This window comes from Macrobrachium nipponense, chromosome 15 (genome assembly GCF_015104395.2).
Source record: "Macrobrachium nipponense isolate FS-2020 chromosome 15, ASM1510439v2, whole genome shotgun sequence".
NCBI lineage: Eukaryota > Metazoa > Arthropoda > Malacostraca > Decapoda > Palaemonidae > Macrobrachium > Macrobrachium nipponense.
Window position 1 is genome coordinate 55,487,317 of NC_087208.1, and position 22,527 is coordinate 55,509,843.

The 22,527-nt window shown below is 41.0% G+C and overlaps 1 protein-coding gene across 4 annotated transcripts in view; it reads right to left on the reverse strand.

Moving 5' to 3' along the window:
- Positions 1-22,527, reverse strand: part of LOC135194956 (protein unc-45 homolog B-like) — a 37,383-nt gene that overhangs the window by 8,464 nt on the left and 6,392 nt on the right. For all 4 annotated transcript variants that reach the window (XM_064221192.1, XM_064221189.1, XM_064221191.1 and 1 more), the window contains exons 2-11: positions 14,638-14,742; positions 13,645-13,756; positions 13,268-13,443; positions 12,988-13,117; positions 11,954-12,081; positions 9,591-9,759; positions 8,996-9,154; positions 1,318-1,495; positions 902-1,067; positions 295-521 (exon numbers count right to left, since the gene is read on the reverse strand). In XM_064221192.1, the coding sequence (XP_064077262.1) occupies positions 295-521; positions 902-1,067; positions 1,318-1,495; positions 8,996-9,154; positions 9,591-9,759; positions 11,954-12,081; positions 12,988-13,117; positions 13,268-13,443; positions 13,645-13,756; positions 14,638-14,742 (1,550 nt within the window). The remainder of the gene's footprint in view (positions 1-294; positions 522-901; positions 1,068-1,317; positions 1,496-8,995; positions 9,155-9,590; positions 9,760-11,953; positions 12,082-12,987; positions 13,118-13,267; positions 13,444-13,644; positions 13,757-14,637; positions 14,743-22,527) is intronic.

Consider the following 22,527-nt stretch of genomic DNA (forward strand, 5'->3'; position numbering starts at 1 on the left):
TTTTTCAATATAGGCTACAATGTATCTTATGTGGCACACTGTATGCATTACTTAGGTCCTTTACAACACTGGTTCCTGCCATTGCTCTTCATCTATTCTCTGACCTCTTTCCATCTAATTGTTCAACTTACATAACTCTCTCTTCCTACATTTTCAACTATTAATCAAAAACAAAGTTTTTGGACCTCCACCTAAGAATCTGCAAATGATGTAGAGATGTATTCAAATTACCTAAAAACATTACAAGAGCAAATATATAGTACAGTATTACAGATGGTTTAAACTTCGGCTCACCTTCTGCAAGCCTCTGCTAACTTCATTGATGCACCATCAGCAAAAGGCTTCATGGAGGCATCTGTACCACCCAGAGATCCTAACTTGCAAAGTCCAACCAAAGCTCTGACTTTCACGGAATCATTCTTGCTCTGGTAAAGTTTCTTAAGAATTCCAATGCCCTGGCTAACTATTACCCTGCACTTGTCCTTCTTTGATGCAGCTGCAATCAAAGCCTCACAAGCAACCTGTTGTAAAGCAAAAATTACAAGATAATTAACTTCCTTTGCTGAAAAAATTCAAGTAATGCAACAATTTCACAAATATACGATTTCATAGAAAAGTTCAGCTCAATACTGGCAGAGGTTGTAGGGGTATCATGCCATCATATTTCAGTCTTCTATCTTCTAACACTTTAAATATAACTGGCATGTTTATTTAGATACTGTACAGACTTCAGAAATAGTCTTCTCAATCAAATACCGTTAAGCAAGTTAAAATATTACAATATAAAAATAGAGTTTAATCTAATTGAATTATTAACAGGAAAAATTACACTAACAGCTCAGTGCACTAAAAGATAACACACAAAACTAAGAATTCTGTGATTATTTATATCTCGCAATACCTTTTGCTGAAGTTCGTCATCAGTGTTGGCCATTACCAGCATCATTTCCAATATACCTTCTCTGGCTATTAGATGATTACCACAGTCAACTGACCCAAGAAGCAATGTCGTGATACAAACAGTTATACGAATAGTTTGCTCAGTGTCTGGAGTTAGTAAGCGTAACCTGTGGGTATTGGGTGTAAATGATTGGATGTTTTGCCACAATGAAAAGAAAGTTTTACAAACAGAAAAATCAATCTCATTTTACACCAAAGGTCTCTATGCCATATTTATTCATTAGCTATTACTCCAACTTTCCTTTGGCTGCATTGGTATTTCTAAATATGTACATATTCATTCAGTTAAATTAAAGAGTTTATTACACCAAATTCAAACAACTAAACCTAATGGCCTTGAACTGATATAATGCTCACCTCACATATTCATCAACAATATCATTAAATTCCTTCTTATACTTGTCATCCCACATGTTTTCATAAACCTTTGCTAGACAGATGGCAGTGGTCATTCGAGTGTTGTCCGTCACAGCAATTGAACTCTCATAACGGAACTCTTTCAACTCTGAGCACACGTGCAGCAACTGTTCAACTCCTGTTAATTAAAGGTACCATTAAATATGACAAATTTTTTTATTGATTTGTATTTTTTCTAATATACGTACAAACCTGAGGTCTTTGCACAATACAATAAACAGCAAAAATTAAAAAAAACTGCTCTTTTATATGGGCTAAGAACAGCATCGGTGCATAAATATGTTATTGTTATTATACAATTAAGTTTGTTCATACTTACCTGGCAGATATATATATAGCTGTATTTTCTGACGTCCGACAGAAATTTCAAAACTCGCGGCACACGCAGTGGGCGGCCAGGTGGTAGTTACCCATTCCCGCCGCTGGGAGGCGGATATCAGGAACCATTCCCATTTTCTATTCATATTTTTTATTAATGCCTCTGTCTCCTGAGGGGAGGAGGGCGGGCACTTTGTTAATTATATATCTGCCAGGTAAGTATGAACAAACTTAATTGTATAATAACAATAACATTTTGTTCATGCCACTTACCTGACAGATATATAATATAGCTGAATCCCACCTTCGATGGTGGGGTAAGGCAGACAGAATAGGATTTTTTATGGAAACTTAAATTAAGTAGATGATATACATCTTGGTTCCTTACCTGTTTGCAAAGTAGACTATGTGATTACTGTCACGTAAGGCTGCTTTTGCTTAAAACAGAGTTGCCAGCCAGGTGGAGACCTGTAGTGCTGGTGCGCTCTGGATGATCTGTCAACGGGTGCGAGACCTCAACGTGACAAGACCATCGAGGCCATACAAATGAGGGCAACGAAGCAACTGACCACCACCTGACCAACTATTCACAAAAAACCCCTTAAAAACTAACTAAAGGATGGGAGATCTTCACATAAGACTCACCACAACCTAAAAACACAACAACCTAACCTAATCCTAACTAAGGGATAGGGAAAGAGCTACTTCCGGACCCCAATACTGTGTCCGCAGAAACGTATGGCCCCAGTGCATTACAATCGTCATAAATCGTTCTCACATCCCTTAGGTAATGTGAGGCGAAGACGGAGTTACTCTCCCCAAAAGGTGCAATCAAGGATGTCCTTGATTGACATGTTCTTTTGGAAGGCAAGAGAGGTAGCGACGGCTCGAACTTCGTGCGCTTTTACTCGGAAGAGGCTCAAATCAGTCTTCTGGAAAGATGAATGAGCCTCCCGAATGATGTCCCTTAGAAAGAAAGCAACAGCATTCTTCGATAAAGGTAACTCTGGTCTCTTCACAGAGCACCAGAGATTACCTGAGGGACCTCTTACCTCTTTCGTTCTATGCACGTAGAACTTGAGAGCCCTGACCGGGCACAGGACTCTCTCTGGTTCTTGGCCCACCAGACTTGACATACCCTTGATCTCGAAAGTCTTCGGCCAAGGGTTCGAAGGATTTTCATTCTTCGCCAAGAATTGTTGGGTTCAACGAGCAGACAGCATTGTCCCCTTTGAATCCCATTAACTTGCTAAACGCTTGAATTTCACTAACCCTCTTAGCCGTCGCAAGAGAAGTTAGGAAAAGAGCCTTCCTTGTCAGGTTTCGAAGAGACGCTGCCTGAAGCGGTTCGAAAGGGCTTGACATAAGGAATTTAAGGACTACGTCCAGGTTCCATGATGGAGGTCTCATTTAAGGAACCTTCGAGGTCTCGAAAGACTTTAAAAGGTCATGAATGTCCTTGTTGTCAGACAGGTCGAGGCCTCTGTGCCTAAAAACCGCTGACAACATGCTTTTATATCCCTTGATGGTAGGGACCGCTAATTTCTGCACATTCCTGAGAAAGAGCAGAAAATCAGCTATTTGGTTCACAGAGGTCGAGGAAGAGGAAACTCCCTCCTTTTTACACCATGCCCTGAAGGAAGCCCACTTCGATTGGTAAACAGCTCTTGTGGAAGCACGTCTCGCATGTGCGATTGCTCTCGCAGCTGCTTTCGAAAAACCTCTCGCTCTGGCCAACTTTTCGATAGTCTGAACGCAGTCAGACCCAGAGCGGAAGACGGTTTGGTTTTGGTGAACCTTTCCGAAGTGAGGCTGTTTGAGTAGATCTTTCCTCCAGGGCAATGTCCTTGGAAAGTCTACAAGGAAAGACATGACCTCTGTGAACCATTCTCTCGCTGGCCACATCGGAGCGATCAGGGTTAACCTCGTCCCTTCCGAGGCCGCAAACTTCCTCATGACTTCCCCCAGAATCTTGAATGGTGGGAAGGCGTATAAGTCTAGGCCCGTCCAATTCCAAAGCAAAGCGTCTACCGCGATTGCTTCTGGATCCAGGACCGGGGAGCAGTAAAGAGGAAGTCTCTTGGTCCTTGACGTTGCGAATAAGTCGACCAGTGGACGTCCCCACAACGTCCACAGGTCTCGACAAACGTCTTCGTTCAAGGTCCATTCCGTCGGTAGGACTTGTTCCCGACGACTGAGAAGGTCTGCCCTGACGTTTTGCACTCCTGCAATGAATCTCGTCAGGATAGTCACATTTCTTCTCTTTGCCCACAGCAGAATCTCTCTCGCTAGGGAAAACAACGTTCTGGAGTGTGTTCCTCCCTGGTTTTTTAAATAAGCGAGTGCTGTGGTATTGTCCGAGTTTATCTGAACAATCTTGTTCTCCAAACTCCTTTCGAAGAACTGCAGGGACAGAAATACTGCTGCCAGTTCTTTGACATTTATATGCCAGGCTACCTGTTCCCCTCTCCAGGAGCCTGACACTTCCTTCCCTCCTAGTGTTGCTCCCCATCCCGTGATGGAAGCGTCTGAAAACAACACTAGGTCGGGGCTCAGAAGACTTAGGGACACGCCCTCCTGAAGCTTCTGAGGGTCCAACCACCATCTTAGATGGTTCTTGATCGGAAGCGATATTCTCAATATGGCATTGAGATCGTCCTTGGCCTTCCACTCGTCCGCAAGGAAAAATTGGAGAGGCCTGATGTGCAGTCTTCCCAAGGAAACAAACCTTTCTAGCGAGGAAATGGTCCCCAGCAGACTCATCCATTCCCTCGCCGAGCAAGTCTCTTTCCTTAGAAAGGCTGAGATCTTTTCTAAGCCTAGCCGCTGACGTTCCTGGGACGGAAACGCTCGAAAAGCCACTGAATCCATCTGAATCCCCAGATACACAATGGACTGTGTTGGGGTCAGATGCGACTTTTCGAGGTTGACCAGAAGTCCCAGGGACTTCGCTAGGGCTAAAGTGAACTGCAAGTCCTTCAGACACTTCTCTCTCGACGACGCTCTGATCAGCCAGTCGTCGAGGTACAGGGAAACTCTTATTCCCGAAGAGTGTAGCCACCTCGCTACGTTCTTCATTACTACTGTGAACACCATCGGAGCCGTGGTCAGTCCGAAACACATAGCTCTGAACTGCCATACTTTGTTGTCTAAGACAAACCTTAGATACTTTCTTGAAAGAGGGTGGATCGGGATGTGAAAGTACGCGTCCTGCAAGTCTAAGGACACCATCCAGTCGCCCGGTCTCAAGGCTCCCAGAACAGAATGAGGCGTCTCCATCGTTAATTTGGTCTTTTCCACGAAAAGATTGAGCCTGCTTACATCTAGAACTGGACGCCAACCTGACGACTGCTTCGGTACTAGGAAGATTCTGTTGTAAAAACCTGGAGACCCCAGGTCCGCGACTTGTTCCACCGCTCTTTTGTGCGATCATCTGCTGAAGGAGATCGAACAATACTTTCTTCTTTTCTCCCTGATAGGATGGAGAAAGGTCTCTGGGAGTCGTAGAAAGAGGAGGAAGATCTAAAAAGGGGATCTTGTACCCCTGCTCCACGATCTTGAGGGACCAAGAGTCCGTGTCTCTCTCTCTCCACGCTCCCGCAAAAAACTTCAGTCTGGCTCCGACTGGTGTCTGAAGGCCATGCTTCTCACTTGGAAGGCTTTGGCTTAAAGGAAGCTCTTCCTCGTGAAAACCCTCTCCCTCGAGAGCTGCTCTCGAGGGGGGAGCCCCACGAAAGGGCTTAACTTTCTTCGGCGGTCGAACCGCAGCTGAAGAGGTTGAAGGTACGGCTGACCGTCTTGTAGACTGGGCCAAAAGGTCCTGAGTTGCCTTCTCTTGCAAGCTGTTCGTCAGGTCCTTTACTAAAGTCTGGGGGAAGAGATGGTTCGAAAGAGGCGAAAACAGCAAATCCGCTTTCTGAGCTGGAGTCACCGAACGAGCTGTGAAGTTGCACAGCAAAGTCTCTCTTTTTTAATAAAGCCGTTGTTCCAAAATGAGATACGAGCTCCTCCAAACCATCCCTGACGGCTTTGTCCATACATGCTAACACGCTGGACAGCTCCCCCAGACTGAGAGATTCTGGGCTTCTCGCTTGCAGATCCAGAACTCCCAAACACCAGTCAAGGAAGTTGAACACTTCCAGCGTCCTGAGCAGACCCTTCAAATGATGGTCAGTCTCCGAAGAGGTCCAGGTTACCTTAGCAGAGGGTAAAAGCGACCTCCTCTGCAAATCCACTAGGCTGGAGAAATCTCCTTGAGCCGAAGAAGGGATACGAACTCCTACTTCATCTTTGGTTCTATACCAAATGCCCCCTTTTCCGCTAAGTCTAGCTGGAGGCAAGGCGAAGGTCGTCTTGCCTTGATCTCTCCTTCGTACCATCCAATCTTGGAGTTTCTTAAAGGCACGTTTCGTGGAGAGAGAAGTTTTCAATCTCTACAAACTCCGGGGTTTTTTTCCAGTTTTAGATGAAGAAAACTGCGAAGGAGGAGACTTGGGAGCTGCGGGCTGAAACTTGTCTTCGAAAGAAGAACGCAAGAGTCGCACGAGGACTTTATAGTCCGAGATTGACGGGGCCGCAGAAGGTTCCTCTTCAACCGATTCAGCCGAACTACTTAGCTCTCCTTCTTCTCTAAACGGAAGAGGAGACCGTCTGTCCGGAGGAGAGGGCGTCCTAATACGGGTCTTGGCTTGATCAAAGGACCCCTATCCTTGCTAGAGGCAGCCTTATTTCGGCTGTCTTCTCTATGACGCTTACTACTCGATGAAGGTAGAGCGTCCTGACGAGGACGAGCGTCCTTAGCGCCATCCGCAGCAGTCTCACTTGCCAGAGAAGCGTCCTTACGTTTCTCAAACGAAAGGGAAGACCTTTTCGCTGGAATACGTGCCTGTGCGCGTAAACTAGCGTCTGGGGGTACGACTTCTTGGTCGGAATCCCCAAAAAACGTCTTGAAAGGAGCCCTGAACGTCCTGGCGAGCTTCCTGCCAAGCGTCCTGGCGAGCGTCCTGCCGAGCGTCCTGGCGAGCGTCCTGAACGAACTCCTGCCTAGCGTCCCTGCCAAGCGTCCTGACAAGCGTCCTGACGAGCGTCCTGCCGAACGTCCTGCCGAACGTCCTGCCAAGCGTCCCGCCTAGCGTCCTGACGAGCGTCCTGTCGAACGTCGTACAGAGCGTCCTCCTCAAAAGCGTCCCTGACGTAACGTCCTTTCTAGAGGACGAACGAGATCGGCGAATCGCCGAAGGAGAAGCGATCGGCGAACGAGACGAAGTAGGTGAAGGAGAAGGAGACTGCTTAGTCCTCTTGACAGGCAGTCTAAGGTCCTTCCTCCGCTTAGGCTCGACTGCTGCTGGGCGAGTCCTCTGAGCCATAAGCGAGGATAGCTGGTCCTGAAGGGACAAAAGAATGTTCTTCGTCGGGGAAGAATGAACAGAGGAAGCAGGACTGATCCTGTGAGAAGACGAGGGGCGAGGGGACGCCTCCTTCCTTCTCACAGGTACAGCTACCTGCTTCTCAGGTATACGCGCCTGTGCACGCAACCCAGCGTCCTCATCGGAGGAGATCTTACCTCTTTTCCGAGGCGGAAACGCGTAATACGCGTCCCTCCGAACGAAAAGTGGCGAAAGAGGACGTGAAAGCGTCCTCCGCACGAAACGTCCTTTTCAAAGGACGAGAGTCTCTCCGAGCGCTCCACCCCTTGCGCGGGAAGGACGCTTCGGAGGACGAAAAGCACTCTTTCAGGACGCGCGCTCGTGCGCGCTCCTTGGCAGCCTGGGACTTTGCTACAAGGCCTGCCGAAGGGACGCCAGATCGGTGGGAAGCCCCCGTAACCCTCTTGCGGCTTTCGACATACCTACTCCCTGGGTCTTGGGAGTCTGATAGAGGTCTAGGCCTAGAGGCATTATGGGGCCGATCTGACGCCCCCTCCACAACACTGGGGGCACGATCACACACTTGCACCGAGCCAGTTTCTAAGGCTTTCACTTTGGTCTCCAGAGTGCGAAGAGACTCCAAAATCAGAGAGAGAGCATTCGCTTCTCCCGAGACACAGAATCAGAGCCCGAAGGCAACACAGGTTTAGGGGTTGTAAACACTACAGGTGTTAATGCAGGAGAGATGTTAGCCTTACCTTTGGTAGAACCACTCCTGGAGGAAGACCTCCTGATCCTATCGCGCTCCAATTTAAGGCGATAGGACTCATATACTCTCCAATCATCATCGGTCAATTTCTCACATTCATTGCACCGATTATCAATCAAACAATTAAGCCCCCTACAACTCATACATACTGTGTGGGGGTCTACCGATGCTTTCGGTAGCCTCACCTTACAATCAGCCCTCACACACACTCTGAAACTCACAGCACTTGATCCAGACATATCTTATATAGAAAAGTCAATCCAAAATCAAAAACGGTCCACTATCGCGCATGCCAATTCAACCACAATCCAATTCAATACCAAAAAAATCAATCAGATACTTAAAAGCGAGTCAAATTCCAAAAAATCCTGAGCAGAGGTCTGTAAACAGTTGTTTACCGACCGGCGACAGAAAAAAATATGAATAGAAAATGGGAATGGTTCCTGATACCGCCTCCCAGCGGCGGGAATGGGTACTACCACCTGGCCGCCCACTGCGTGTGCCGCGAGTTTTGAAATTTCTGTCGGACGTCAGAAAACTACAGCTAATATATATACTCTGGTCAGGTAAAGTGGCAATGGGGGGGGGGGGGGGGGGGGGGGGTGAACATGGGAATGTTTGAGGCAATAAAGTTCAAGAACAGCATTACATTAGCTTACTTGATCTACAGAAGGGCTTAAAGTGGTTCTGAGCAGTTATAAGATGGGATTCACTAAAAGAACTTGGTGGTGAAAACCTGGGATACCCCAACGAAATGTGAGTTACCCATACCCTTGTAATAATTGAGTCATTCTGCCTTCATTTCCAATGATTCCAATGTTAAAAGTAATTAAACAAAATTGTTTTACTAACAATATTAATCCTGCCATTATTCTTTTCACAATATTAATCCTGCCATTATTCTTTTCCATAAACTACGTAAAATTCTATGTACAAAGGTCTAGTATATCAAAATAGATTTGGCAGTAGCTGGTCCATCAGTTACTAACAGAGGAAATGTTCAAGAAAACTGCATGGCATTTCTTAACCCACACTCAATTTATCATAAAGAACCCAAAACTTTTCCTCCTGGAATATCTCCAGACAACAACAATTCCACTATGCATGCCACTTTTTAAGAAAAGCAATCATAAGCTGAGAGAGAGAGATGTTCTGATATACATACCTCCTGCTTTAACAAACTTATGTCCCCATGCTAAGTACTGATGATCAACATTTTTAAGCAGGAGCTCAATCACAGCATCACGGCACTCTCCTGACATGGTGGCATTAGTGACACTTTTGGTAAACACCACAAGCAAACTATCTATCTCCCTCTGATTATCTGAAAAGAAAATGATACATATAAAAAAAACACTGCATAAGAAGCAGCATGACTTGTAAATAAGTATATTACTACCAACTACATTCATGAAAAAACCTGACGTAAACTCCATATTCTACTGCTTTAGAATACATAATTTGATTTTACTGGAAATTAATATTACTAACATGGCAATATTTCAATAAACAAGCCTTGAATTTCATATCAATAAATAGTACCTTATGAATATTTTTAACAACTGACTCATTTCCAATTGAAATCATCATTACTAACAATATACGTACTATGTTCATTATTTGCATATTAGTACCTTGTGGACTTGGACTTTGCAAGTTAATTAATCACCTTCTCAACTAGAAAGACATATGATAAACTATAATTTTGAGTTCTACACTACTTTAGAGAACATCCATATTTCCAGAAGTGCTGTACTTACCTGCAAGCAGTTTATTATTAGGTTTTACACCTTTCTTAACATCCATGCCAGCAAGGACATTCAGTATTGTCTGGAACACATACTGAGTGGCATTGACCTGATCTTTGTTGGTGCTGTTCATAAGGTCCATCAACCATGGAATACCTACTTCTACTAATATTGACTTTGCCTGTAAGAAATATGAAGCTTTAGAATGAATCAGCAATTATCAAAGTAACTGTAAATGTCTTAGAAATTCAATGAGAACTGCTTACAGGAAAACTTAGGCTACTCTCTTTATAACAATATATAAGTGTGATATTTCAATACAGTGGGCCCCCAGGTTTGCAGATTTCTCTCTGGACCATATCTATTCGTGGTATTCTTCTATGAGAAATATCCAGAAATTCCTGTTTTTTTTAATGAATTTCATCATAAAATGCACTTTTTGTGATAAAACTATTAAAAAGCCAGGTATAAACATTTTTAGTGGGTTTTTCTTGAGTTTTACCTACCAAATTAGGCAGTTTTCAGCGTTTTTACAGGGATTCTAACTATTCATGGGGGACCACTGTAATATGAAATTCTTAAAAATACTTTCATATATTCTAGCACACAAAATGCTGTTTTGTAAATGTTCATATGTGCATTTTGGATAGACATATACACCACAACAATTATTCATAAATTATGTACCATTCTGACACTAAATATGTTCACATTAAGATAGAAGGGCTTACTTTCTGATGAAAAAAAATTTTCAGGATAGGTGGAGTGAATTTTATACAATATAGTAGTCTACATGCTACCATAATTATATAAAATCTCTCATATGTTCCTAAACAAATCCAAGTTTAGCATACTGAGGTTAGTAAATCACCATGTGCTGACTGACTAAATGTAATGAAAATATATAATCAAAAGTACCTATATCTAGAATGAGGATTCAGACTCCAGTCTGTTAGCTAATGCGGTCACCCAACAGCTTGAGGCAGGTAAAAACGATAATTTCATAAAACTAACGCTAAAACAGAGCATAAAAAAAATAAATTAATTAAATATTTTAATTGGTGTTAATCTTGATCTGAGACAACAAAAAATAAAAATTTCATGTGTCCAATAAAATCAGGATATGAAAATAAGGGGGTGACCAACAGGAAATATGAGTAGGTCAAGATTGGAATTCTTAACATCTTGACTATCCTATTTGAGATGCCACTATGTCCCATCACGAAACAGGATTTGCTAACTATTTCCTTCAAGTACTCATAGACTAGTGGCTCTTTGAACAGATGATATTAAAAGCTATTACTGGTTTACTGGTAAGTTTAAGAGTATCACATTAGTAAACAGGACAAAACTGTATGCAACAATATCATGCCCCTTTATAAAAAGAACAGTTATTGAAGAAATGTGACTTCAAAATACCTTGTTACAACATTCATATTCCTTAGTTATCTCCTCAGGGATTCAATAAGGAAAATATAGTGTAACAAAGCTGCACATGCCCTTCAACCACAATAAGTGGGTATACATTGGGTATACATAAGTTGACTGCAGATGATACAAGAAATTCACAAACAACTACAGATAAGCATCTAAATACTAACCATAACTGTCCAAAAATCAAGAACCAGAATATTTTTTTAAATTTGGTAGTTTTGGAAATGCTCAAAGCAATACAGTGGACCCCCCGTATTTGCGTTCTCCGGATTCGCGGATTGGCTCTTGGGAATGTTCCCGCATTATTCGCGGAAAATTCGCGCATTCGCGGTATTTTTCTATGAGAAATATCCAAAATTCCTGTTTTTGTATCAATTTCATCATAAAATGCACTTTTTGTGATAAAACTATTAAAAAACCAAGTATGGAAAATTTTTTAGTGGTTTTTCTTAAGTTTTAACTAACAAAATAGGCTGTTTTTAGCATTTTTATAGGGGTTCCAAACATTCGCGGATTCTAACTTTTTAAATTTTCACGGGGGGGGGGGGGGGGGGGGGGTCTGGTACGCATCCCCCGCGAATACGGGGGGACCACTGTATACAGTAATCCATATCCATACATGTACCCAAGAACAACACTGCTTATGAAGCCGGTGTAAACTCAGAATTTACCTGTATCACCAAACAGGATACCGAGCAACATCTACCTATCATATAGTCTAGAAAAGTCATGAGTCTGTAACATATTGTAATTTCCTTAGCACAATTCTGTCTTTCTAATTATCTGGATATTTGCAGTATAAGCATGCAGCATGACCACACTAGATTTATGTGAAAGGTCCCATACATTCTCTTACATAAACCATCATTAATTTTACAAAACTAAGCAAATGAAATTCTTAGTCAAAATTTGTTGTTACACCTCTTTGACCTGATGCTTACCCTTTCTTCTTCGGAACAAAACTGTGAGAAGGCTCTTGTACATGCAACACGAATCTCTGGATTTCTCTCGGTTTTCATCATGTGAACAATACGACTTATTACACCTTGGCTTATTAGCAACTCTGCACCTGTTACAGAAAAAAACTATGCAATATAATCATGTTCTTCACATTTAACAGTCATAAGATACTACGTAATGGGATTTTACAAAATGTGAAAATATGGAATGTAAACAAGTACATATATAGCTTCCAGTGTAGTCACAAATAGATAGTCTAGATATACAGCTAATTTATTTCTAGAACCAGAATTTCTTTATTTACTTCCATGAAAATAAAAATTCCACATATATACACGTACAGTACTTCCAATATTTCATATAAATAACCAACTTTATTTATACTTTAATGACATGAAATAGCTCATTAGGCTGAGAGTTGAGTTAATTATATTAGACAAATGAATTCCCAATCATTCATTCAATTGAGTGTCCGAAATATTAGAGGTGGGCCTATTTACTATATAACTTATTTGCAGCCCTGGCCACCTTTAACAGAGTAGCAAAGCATATCATTTGGTAGTAAATGTGGGGCTTTATGGAACAAGCACTACTTGAAACTTTTTAAGTGCTCATATACACATAGGAAACACTTAATTCTACTTATGACAAATCATATAAAATAAAGGGCATATCACAGCTTTTCAGCTGTTTGACTGTAGACTGATAAAATTAGTATTTAGTACCTGTAATCTCTATACCATTCAACATTAAGGTATCTCAAGATTCAAGATTCCTGGATGATTCTCATCATATTAAAGTTAATGATGTTTGTAGGTAATAATTACACTCCCAATAACAGATGGGATGTTCATCTTAGAATGAATCAAAATTTCATATGCCTGGTGGACAAGCCATCCTGGGCTAACAGTTCTCCTTCACAGTAGTATTAAGTGTCACAGGATACATGAAGGAGGTTCATAAACCATGCCGACAGAAAATTTCTCAAGTGACAATATTTTTCTTAGGTCCTTACCTGCACGTTCTCTTGCTAGAGCTACAAGGTTGTTAGCACATGTTTCTCTCTTGTCCTTAGGTGCCGCTGTATCAAACAAGATTTCAAATAACTGTTGAACTTTACCAGCTGTTTTGGTTTTTTTATCAAGCTGTGAAAAAGAACAAAAGCATCAATGAACTGTCATAGTAATGATTCTTATCAATGATTAAGAAACATTAATCAACATAACATAAAAATCTAGAAATATGTATAAAAAAGTAAAAGGAAGGAAACAAAAATAATTCTTCGAAGATCTTACCAAATCTTGTACTACTTTATGAAGTCTAGCAAGCATGGCTTGAACTTCCTTATTCTTGGGATCTATTCCCTGTAAAGCTCTGGCATCAGCATAAGCTTTCTCTTTCTGATCAAGGGCCTCGTATGCTTGTGCCCTTCGGAAAAGGGCTTTTGGATCTTTTGGAGAAATTTCCAAGCCTGGGAAAGTAAAGAAAGTATTAAATTTATTATTGGATATTCAAAATAATTTTCTCTTAGTATAACTGCTACTATGCAGTACATTCTTAATCGATATATGTCAAACCAATAATTATAAAAACCGAACAGATAACAATAAAATATTTTGCAAACACTCAGAAATAAGAAGTAACACCAAGACAACAACAATGAAATACTTACATTCATTGCAGTCCTTGACAACACTTGAATATTCTTCAGTTTTAAGGTAAACAGCAGCTCTGTTTTTAAATAATACCGATCGATCTTTTTCTTCTTGGCTGATTTTTAAAGCCTGTGAGAGAAACCGTAGGAAACATCAAGAATAACTCAAAATGACTAAGATATTAGAATTGGAATACATATACAGAATGGCATTTTGGTTCAAAAAGCACATACAACAGTATTTCCCTAGAAAACCACTTAACTAACCACTAAGCTATAATTATTGGGTTTACAGGCAAAAGCAATAAGTTCCTAATTAAGAATTATGGTAAAAAAAAAATTCATTTGCCCTTGAACATGCTCTAGCAGTAATTCTTACGTGTAGATTTATGTACAATGATGTCATAAACAATGCATTTTGTTAGCCACCTAAAATTGCATATGCAACAATAACTACTACATCCAGAAACCAGAGTATCTAACAAGACGATGAATACTTTAAAAGGGCCATTGAAGTGATAATGGATACATTGGCCCACAACTCACTACTATCATGAATCATCTACAACTTTCTCAAACACAAGTCCAATGACAAAGTGACAAAAATTAATATTTTATATATACTATTAATCATACAAGGGGAATAACATGGTACAGCTGTATCTGTTTGGTCCTACTCAACTCTGCACTTGCTTGAATGATTTTTTACAAAATTTAATTTTTTCTGTTTGAATGATCTGCATTTGCTTGAATTACTTTTTTAAAAATTCCATTTTGTCTGTTTGAATTATTTTTAAAACAATCTTTTCAATTGTAATATGACACTTATTTAGCTTTAAGAATACTTTTAACTCTCACCCAAAATATATATAACCTTGTAATTCAATACAGTATACTGACCTAAAGTGTGTGTGTGTGTGTGATAAAAAAAAAAAAAAATTGTAATTAAAAATATGATAAATACTAATACTTTATATCTAGAGAAAGTATAGCGCTGTATTTTCAACTTACCGCTGTGTACTTTTCAATCGCTGTATCAAAATCGCCATTCTTATATGCCTCATTCCCTTCTTCCTTTAACTGCTGAGGAGTTGGGGAACCATCTGTCTGAGTCATCTAAAGAAAGAAATAATCAAAAGAATAAAAATTAATTTAACCCTTTTTCGACTATTCACGTATATATACGTTCGGCTACTTTTTGTCACAAAGACTATGCACGTATATATACGGTTGCCCTTTCCCGCCAATATAACAAATTTTTTCGCATTAAAATTATTACCACATGCAAGTCTAAGATATTTTACGCCAGCACAACACAAAAACTACAATATTTTGACCTAGATAATAGAATAATAATGATATGTTTATATCTGGCTATCATTGTTGGCGGACAAGGGTGAGATTTGCGACGGTGCTGTTAGTCAGTGACAGTTCCACTCCAAACCCTAACGATGGTAACGCTACCAAGGGACTCTGTTTTACCCTTAGGTGAGGTTTATCGATAATTCCCTTTCACGGTGGATGAGAGTCTAGATATTTGCTTCTTCCTTCTTATTTTCGTGATATTCTTATGTATTGATAGGAGTCGACGTTTGCAGGTAAAAATATCCTTTGTATGCGTGTAAATCCTACAAGTATAAAATTATACTATTATTTTCAGTACTTTGGAACGTTATTGTAGGAATAAGGAGAGAGAGAGAGAGACGAGAGAGAGATGAGAGAGAGAGAGAGAGACGAGAGAGACGAGATGAGAGAGATGAGAGAGAGAGAGAGAGCTTTTCGGGCATTTATACATACAGTTCTGTAAGGGCCAACGGTGGATTTGGTAGTAAGAGCAAATTGTCATTGAATTATTTGCAAACAATTAGTACATAATGTTTATCTTTTACAGTCATTCTAACAGGTAAAACACCTCGGCTAACTTTCGCAAGTGCCCTTGCGAAGAAAGCGGATTACATTTTATCTGGGTGGGTCACAAGGAGGTTAGGGTGGGGCAGAGTTCTTTTAGTCTTTTAGGGATAACCTCGGTTTGTAAACGACTCACTGCGACACACGTGTACTGTTTATTTATTGGGAATTTATCAGTTGACAAGCAATGTAAAATTATTACATTTTCTACTTCGAAGTAATACCATGCCTCAGATATCACAGATATATATATGTAATACATAATCTTATCATTATAGTAAATATGGTATACTTACTTTCCCCACTTTTAGATGGGCTATAATCCCATGCTACAAGATATCCCACTTAATCAGTCACTAAATATTGTATCTCTTTTTTGTAAATATTAGAATAAATTTTATGCTAATGAATAATGAATAACTAGGTTTTGCTTATTCATGTAATATGTCTGCTTGAAGGTAAAGACGGGTTAGCTTCCAGATTATAGTGCTATGTTGCCTCAATCACACACGTACATTCACACACACACAGACACGCACATATGCATAAATATATATATATATATATATATATATATATATATATATATATATATATATATATTTCTGTGGTATTCGCTTATTTAATGAAGTCACGTGCATCTGCTGTGATTTTTTGGGGATATATATATATATTATATATATATATATATATATATATATATATATATATATATATATATATATATGTGAAGCTTTAGCTTTCGCAAGAAAAGTTGAAAGGAAAGATCGTAGACCTTGAGCTTTCTTTACTTCAATGTACAAAAATAATGCAGTTTAATATGTGATAGACACTAAATACTAATTCATTTAACAGTTCTAAGAAATAAATAAAATTAATGCAGTTTAATATATTATACACTAAATACTTATTCCTTTAACAGTTCTCAAAAATAAATAAGAGTAAAATTAATTATAACTATTGTTATGAGAACACTGAATACGTACGCCAACAGAAAGTAAGAAATAACAAAGTAAAGTATTTATTTTTTCTATAATTCAGTGACTCAATATTCTCATTGTCCTAAACAGCGTAGATTCTACAATGCATCCGCGTAGCATGCATGGTCATTGTATACTAGGCCTATAAGGGCTACAAAACATTATGAAAATAATCCTTTAGCCTGCAACACACGGATTGGTTATTTCAGGGATTTGTATATGAGAAGATATTCATTCTATTTCTACGCACATAAGGAAAAATGAACAAGAAAATTTGCTAGTATGACTGCTAATATGACGTTTCCGAACCAATCCCACCCGGACGACAAAGGGTGAAATTAAATCCTTTATCATAATCCTCAATCTCACTGGTGGCCTCGCCCTACCTTCGTGACCTTGACCTGTGGCTTATTCCACGGGTGCGTTTGTTTTTATAGTGTGCTCTCGTCCACGTGGTCGTCTTGTTCCTTGTTATCAGTTATTTCGCTACAACTGTTGTCTGCCATTACAGCATTAGTATACAATAAGAATACTATTCCTATGAAACCACAAGCCAATGATTTTCTATTAGAAATAAATAACCTCCAAGTATATTTTATCAGTAATAAAATATCACCCAAGAATATATTATATATATATATATATATTATCATAGTATATATATATATATAGATATATATATAGTAAATATAAATATATATATATAGATAAATATAAAATATATATATTATATAGTAAATATATAATTCTTACAGTGGAGTGGTCTGCAAATAAGTGTTGACATAAAAAATATAGAAAATGATGTATGTATACTGTCACAAATAGACCGCGTGAGTGCGTTTAGAATACACTTATGCAAATGAAAATGAAAAAGTCTTATTCATTATGAATACTATTCCTATGAAGACACCTGCCTTTTTGTGCCCGTGATTTTGTATAGAAATAAATAACCTTCAAGTATATCCTATTCAGTAATGATATATCACCCAAGATATATAGATATATATATATATATATATATATATATATATATATATATATATATATATATATATATATATATATATATATATATATAGATATATATATATATATATATATATATATATATATATATATATATATATATATATATATTATATATATATATATATATAATATATATATAGATATATATATATATATATAGATATATATATAGATAGATATCTATAGATATATCTTATATATATATATATATATATATATATATATATATATATATATATATATATTATATATATATATATATATATATATATATGTATATATAATCATTCCTACAGTGAAGTGTCTGTAAACTAAGTGGTTTGACCAAATAACAAAAAAATAGTAAAGGTTGTAGTACCTATCACAAATAGACCGCGTGAGTGCGTTTAGAATACACTTCGGCACCGAGAATGTCTTCGAATTATAAAATGGTCATGAATAATCTTATTCATGGGTCAATTAGATTGATTGCGAATTACTTACAAACAGTGTTTTGTATTTGACCTACAACTGTAGAGGTACGAGAGAGAAGATTCCAACAAACAAAAGGCATCGAGAAGGATTAGATAGGGATTATAGCTTTTCTCTGAGACCACCAGTATAAAATCGGTGTAAGGAAACTAGCCAGCTGACCTGAGAAGCACTTTGCTATTCGTAGCGATATCGCAGTATTTGGCGGATTCTCGCCAATTTATACAATATTTAAAATTGAATTACACTCAGATGGCTTAGAATTTGGTTTTTTAATCTTAATATTCTTTATTACTATAAGCACTGAATCTTACATTTCCATCAGAATTTAAATGCTTCAAAAAAAACTAGAAGTCATATACAAACTTTACTGTTTAAAATGTTACGTGATTACGGACTCCTATAAACAATACACGATCATATTTCTCTGTCACTATATTAATGGCTATGAATTTAAATCCTAAACTTCCCTGAGAACAAAATGAACTCTTCACTTTCTTTGTAAACTCTGTAGCACATTTAGAGCTTGCAATAAGCTTACAGAAACTGAATATGCATGTTATAAGAACACCATTTCCATTCATATAATTTTACATATGACTCTCTCTCTCATGAGGCAAGACATGTCTCTCTTTTTTGCCTAAATTCCAACTTGGTCCGAGCACCAGTGACCACGGTAATTTTGACAGCAATGACTTACTATAAATCAAATTTAAACTGGTCCAGATCATCATCTATGCCCTTTCCTGAACCTTCCAACTGGTCTTTATCCCGCTACTTCCATATCTACTACTATTCTGTCTACTGCTTCTCATCCTATGTCTAAATCATCCTAATAATTGAAGTCTTAATCTGCTTTCTAGTCACTAGACACCACGTCTCTACAACTTTACTTGCAATATGATCTTCCCACAGCACTCAAGCTTTTTAAAATTTCCTTTGTTTTTTATAATCAATGCTCTTGTTGTTAACATTCTGGCAAAAAACCACTTAAATCAAAACACACATCAATTATACAGGTAAAATACATGGAACACGTTACAAGGGCAGGGTTGAAGGGACCACAGTTATAACACAGCACTAGATTTTCCTTTTGGAAGTTGCTCATACAATGAATCATTGATGAATTAGGACAAATAGCTGGTGTCACAACACCAATAGTCACTAATGACTGTGAGAATTATCAAGAAACAAAACCCTGTAATGTACAATCATAATGTTCAAGAACACTATAATATGCAACCCACTACAACTAGTTAAGTACTGCATACTTTTATAACATTTCAGAGCAAAATTCTTTATAACCCTAATATGACAATTTGTCCAAAATTGCATTTTTCCTAACTATACAAACCTGAGGTCCTTTTACAATAGAAGGTACTAGCGGCAGCTGGATAGGTCGTAAGCTTTCGAACAAGGGGTTCGGTAGTTAACTGCTTGTCCGACAGGCGCGCGCGCGACGACTGGGAGGTAAACAAATCACTTTTGCTTTTGGCCCAAGCAAAAACTGCAGAGTGAGGGGTGGCATGAGGTGGGGCTATGTGCTAAAAGGACCTCAGGTTTGCTATAGTTAGGAAAAATGCAATTTTGGACAAATTGTCATTTGTTCCGACACGGCATACAAACCTTCGTCCTTTTACAATAGGAAGACGCACTTCTTGGTGGGAGGAATCTGAGTCTTTTGTGAACAGACTGGTGTTCGCCCAACCTTGGAAGCCTCCCTGGTCGTAAGAGCGAGGGAGGGATCCAAGCCTCTGTCCGATTGATCGGGGTGTGCACCGCAGGATCAATGGTCAGACCTCTGGACCGAGTACTAAGAGAGAGGCATCGTATCTCTTCGTACCAGCAATGTAAGAACTTGTTCCTGTACAGGAGCAAATATAAAGTCATGGGTTTGACTCTTGTAGGCATCCACTTCCCCCCCTTGTAGAAGGAATGGGTGGATATTCTTTGCTCCTATCCCTAGTGAAAGGGATAGGATGGGGCTCTGTCATATAGCTCACCTGCCTATAGTCCTCATCCAGCGTAGATGACGACCATGGCCCTCTGCCCACAGGTAGAGGGGAAGGAAAAGATGGGAAGAGAGAGCCAGTCACTCACTCACTCACACATCCATCCACACAGTCACACCAGGACTCGATGCTGTTCAGCCTGCGAGGGTCTGGGTTAGCTACACAACTTGTTGAGCAGCCACCACGGGTCCCAAGGAAAATGTATCCAAGGACCTGTGGGCAATATCCCGAAGGTAGAAGGACGTAAAGGTAGTCTGGTTAGACCAGACCCCTGCCTTCAGGACCTGCGCCACGGAGAAGTTCTTACGGAACGCCAACGACGGGCCAATACTTCTGACTTCGTGAGCTCTCGGACGGGACGTACGGATGTCGTCACTACCATCAGCCTCATACGCCCTCCTGATGACCTCACGCAGCCAGAAAGAAAGAGTGTTCTTGGATACTTCTTCTTGGTGACCCGGTGCTAACGAAGAGGCGTCGACACTCAGGCCTGAGGTGTCGAGTTCTCTTCAGATAGCGCCGTAGCGCCCTCACAGGACAAAGCAGCATCTCATCCGCATCATTATCGGTGAAGTCCATTAGGGAGGGAATCGTGAATGACTCGAACCTGTCGTCAGGGACCGACGGTTTCTGAGTCTTCGCAACGAAGTTCGGGACGAAATCGAGCGTCACGGATCCCCATCCCCTGGAGTGTCGTACATCATAGGAAAGACCATGAAAGTTTCCCCTACTCTCTTCGCCGATGCCAGGGCAGCAAGAAGAGGGTCTTGAGGGTCAGATCCCTGTCTGACGACTCCCGGAGTGGCTCGAACGGCGTTCGAGTCAAACTCCTAAGGACGAGAGTCACATCCCACGCAGGGGGCCTGAGTTCCCTGGGTGGGCAAGACTTTCGAAGCTCCTCTAAGCAAGGAGATCTCGAACGAGTTCGAGATGTCCAACCCCCTCAGTTTCAGGAGACGAGCGCCAAGGCGGCTCTGTATCCTTTGACTGTGGGGACTGAGAGGAGCTTCTCTCATGCGAAGAAAAACGAGGAAATCCGCTACCTGCTGAAGAGTGGCTCTGAGAGGAGATAGACCCCGTCTACGACACCAACCACAGAAGGACGGCCCACATTCCCCTGGTACACAGCTGCAGAGGACTGACGGACGTTTTCCAGCCATCTCTGTTGCTGCGCTACGAGAAAAGCCTCTCGTTCGCAAGAGATGGTGGATAACAGCCAGCCGTGAAGACGTAGGGACTGGACTGCTCGGTGGTACCGCTCGACGTGTGGCTGGGCGAGAAGGTTGTGCCAAGGGGGAATCTCTCTCTGGTTCTCCTGCGAGAAGAGCCAGCAGGTCCGGATACCAAATGGCCTGTGGCCATTTGGGAGCCACCAGGATCATCCTGAGATTCGGGGCTGGGGTGACCAGTGCTCGACTGATCACCTTGCGAATCAGGCTGAACGGGGGAAAGGCATAGGCGAAGAGGTTGTCCCACGGGTGTTGAAGAGGGCCCCGTTCCCCCCCCCCCCCCCTCTGACAGCTGCCCAATGGGTCCGGCACGGCCGAGAAGAACACCTGGAGCTTCCTGTTGTGCCGGGTGGCGAACAGATCCACGACTGGTCCGCCCCCACAGGTCGAAGAGCCTTTCCGCCACGTCCTGGTGTAGAGCCATTCGGTCCCTATCACCTGATCCCGACGGCTGAGCGTGTCTGCTACTACATTCCTCTTCCCTGGAATGTAGCGTGCCGACAGCTCTATTGAGTGTGCCTGAGCCCACTCGTGCACCTGCCGAGTCAACTGGTACAACGGGAGAGACACTAGGCCCCCTGTTTGTTGACGTAAGCCACCACCGTGGTGTTGTTGCACATCAACACCACTGAGTGTCCCATCAAGCGGTCCTGAAACTCTTGGAGAGCGAGAAACGCTGCCTTGAGTTCCAGTACATTGATGTGAAGGTGCTTGTCGTTCTCGTCCCACACTCCTGAAGTCAGCAACTCCTCCAGGTGTGCGCCCCATCCCTCGGTCGATGCGTCTGAGAACAGCTGCATGTCCGGGGGGGGAGTGCGCAGATGACACTCCTCTTAAGAGGTTCCTGTCGTCCAGCCACCAGGCTAGGTCCTGCCTCACCTCCTGTGTCAGTGACACTGGAAAGCTTGGGGGATCCGTCGCCTGCGACCAACTCTCCTTTAGTCTCCATTGAAGAGACCGCAGGTGAAGACGCCCGTGAGGGACTAACTTCTCGAGCGACGACAGGTGTCCGATCACGACTTGCCATCGCTGAGCTACCTGTTCCTGACCGAGACAGGAACTGGTTTGGCTGCCTCCCTGAATCTGCTGATCCGCGAGTCTGCGGGGAAGACTCGCCCTGCTACCGTGTCGATCAGCATACCCAGGTACTTCATCCTCTGCTTGGGCTCGAGATCGGACTTCTCGAAGTTCACCACGATCCCCAGATCGCGACAGAACTCGAGCAGTCGATCCCTGTCCTGTAGCAACTGCGAGCGGGAGCTCGCCAGGACT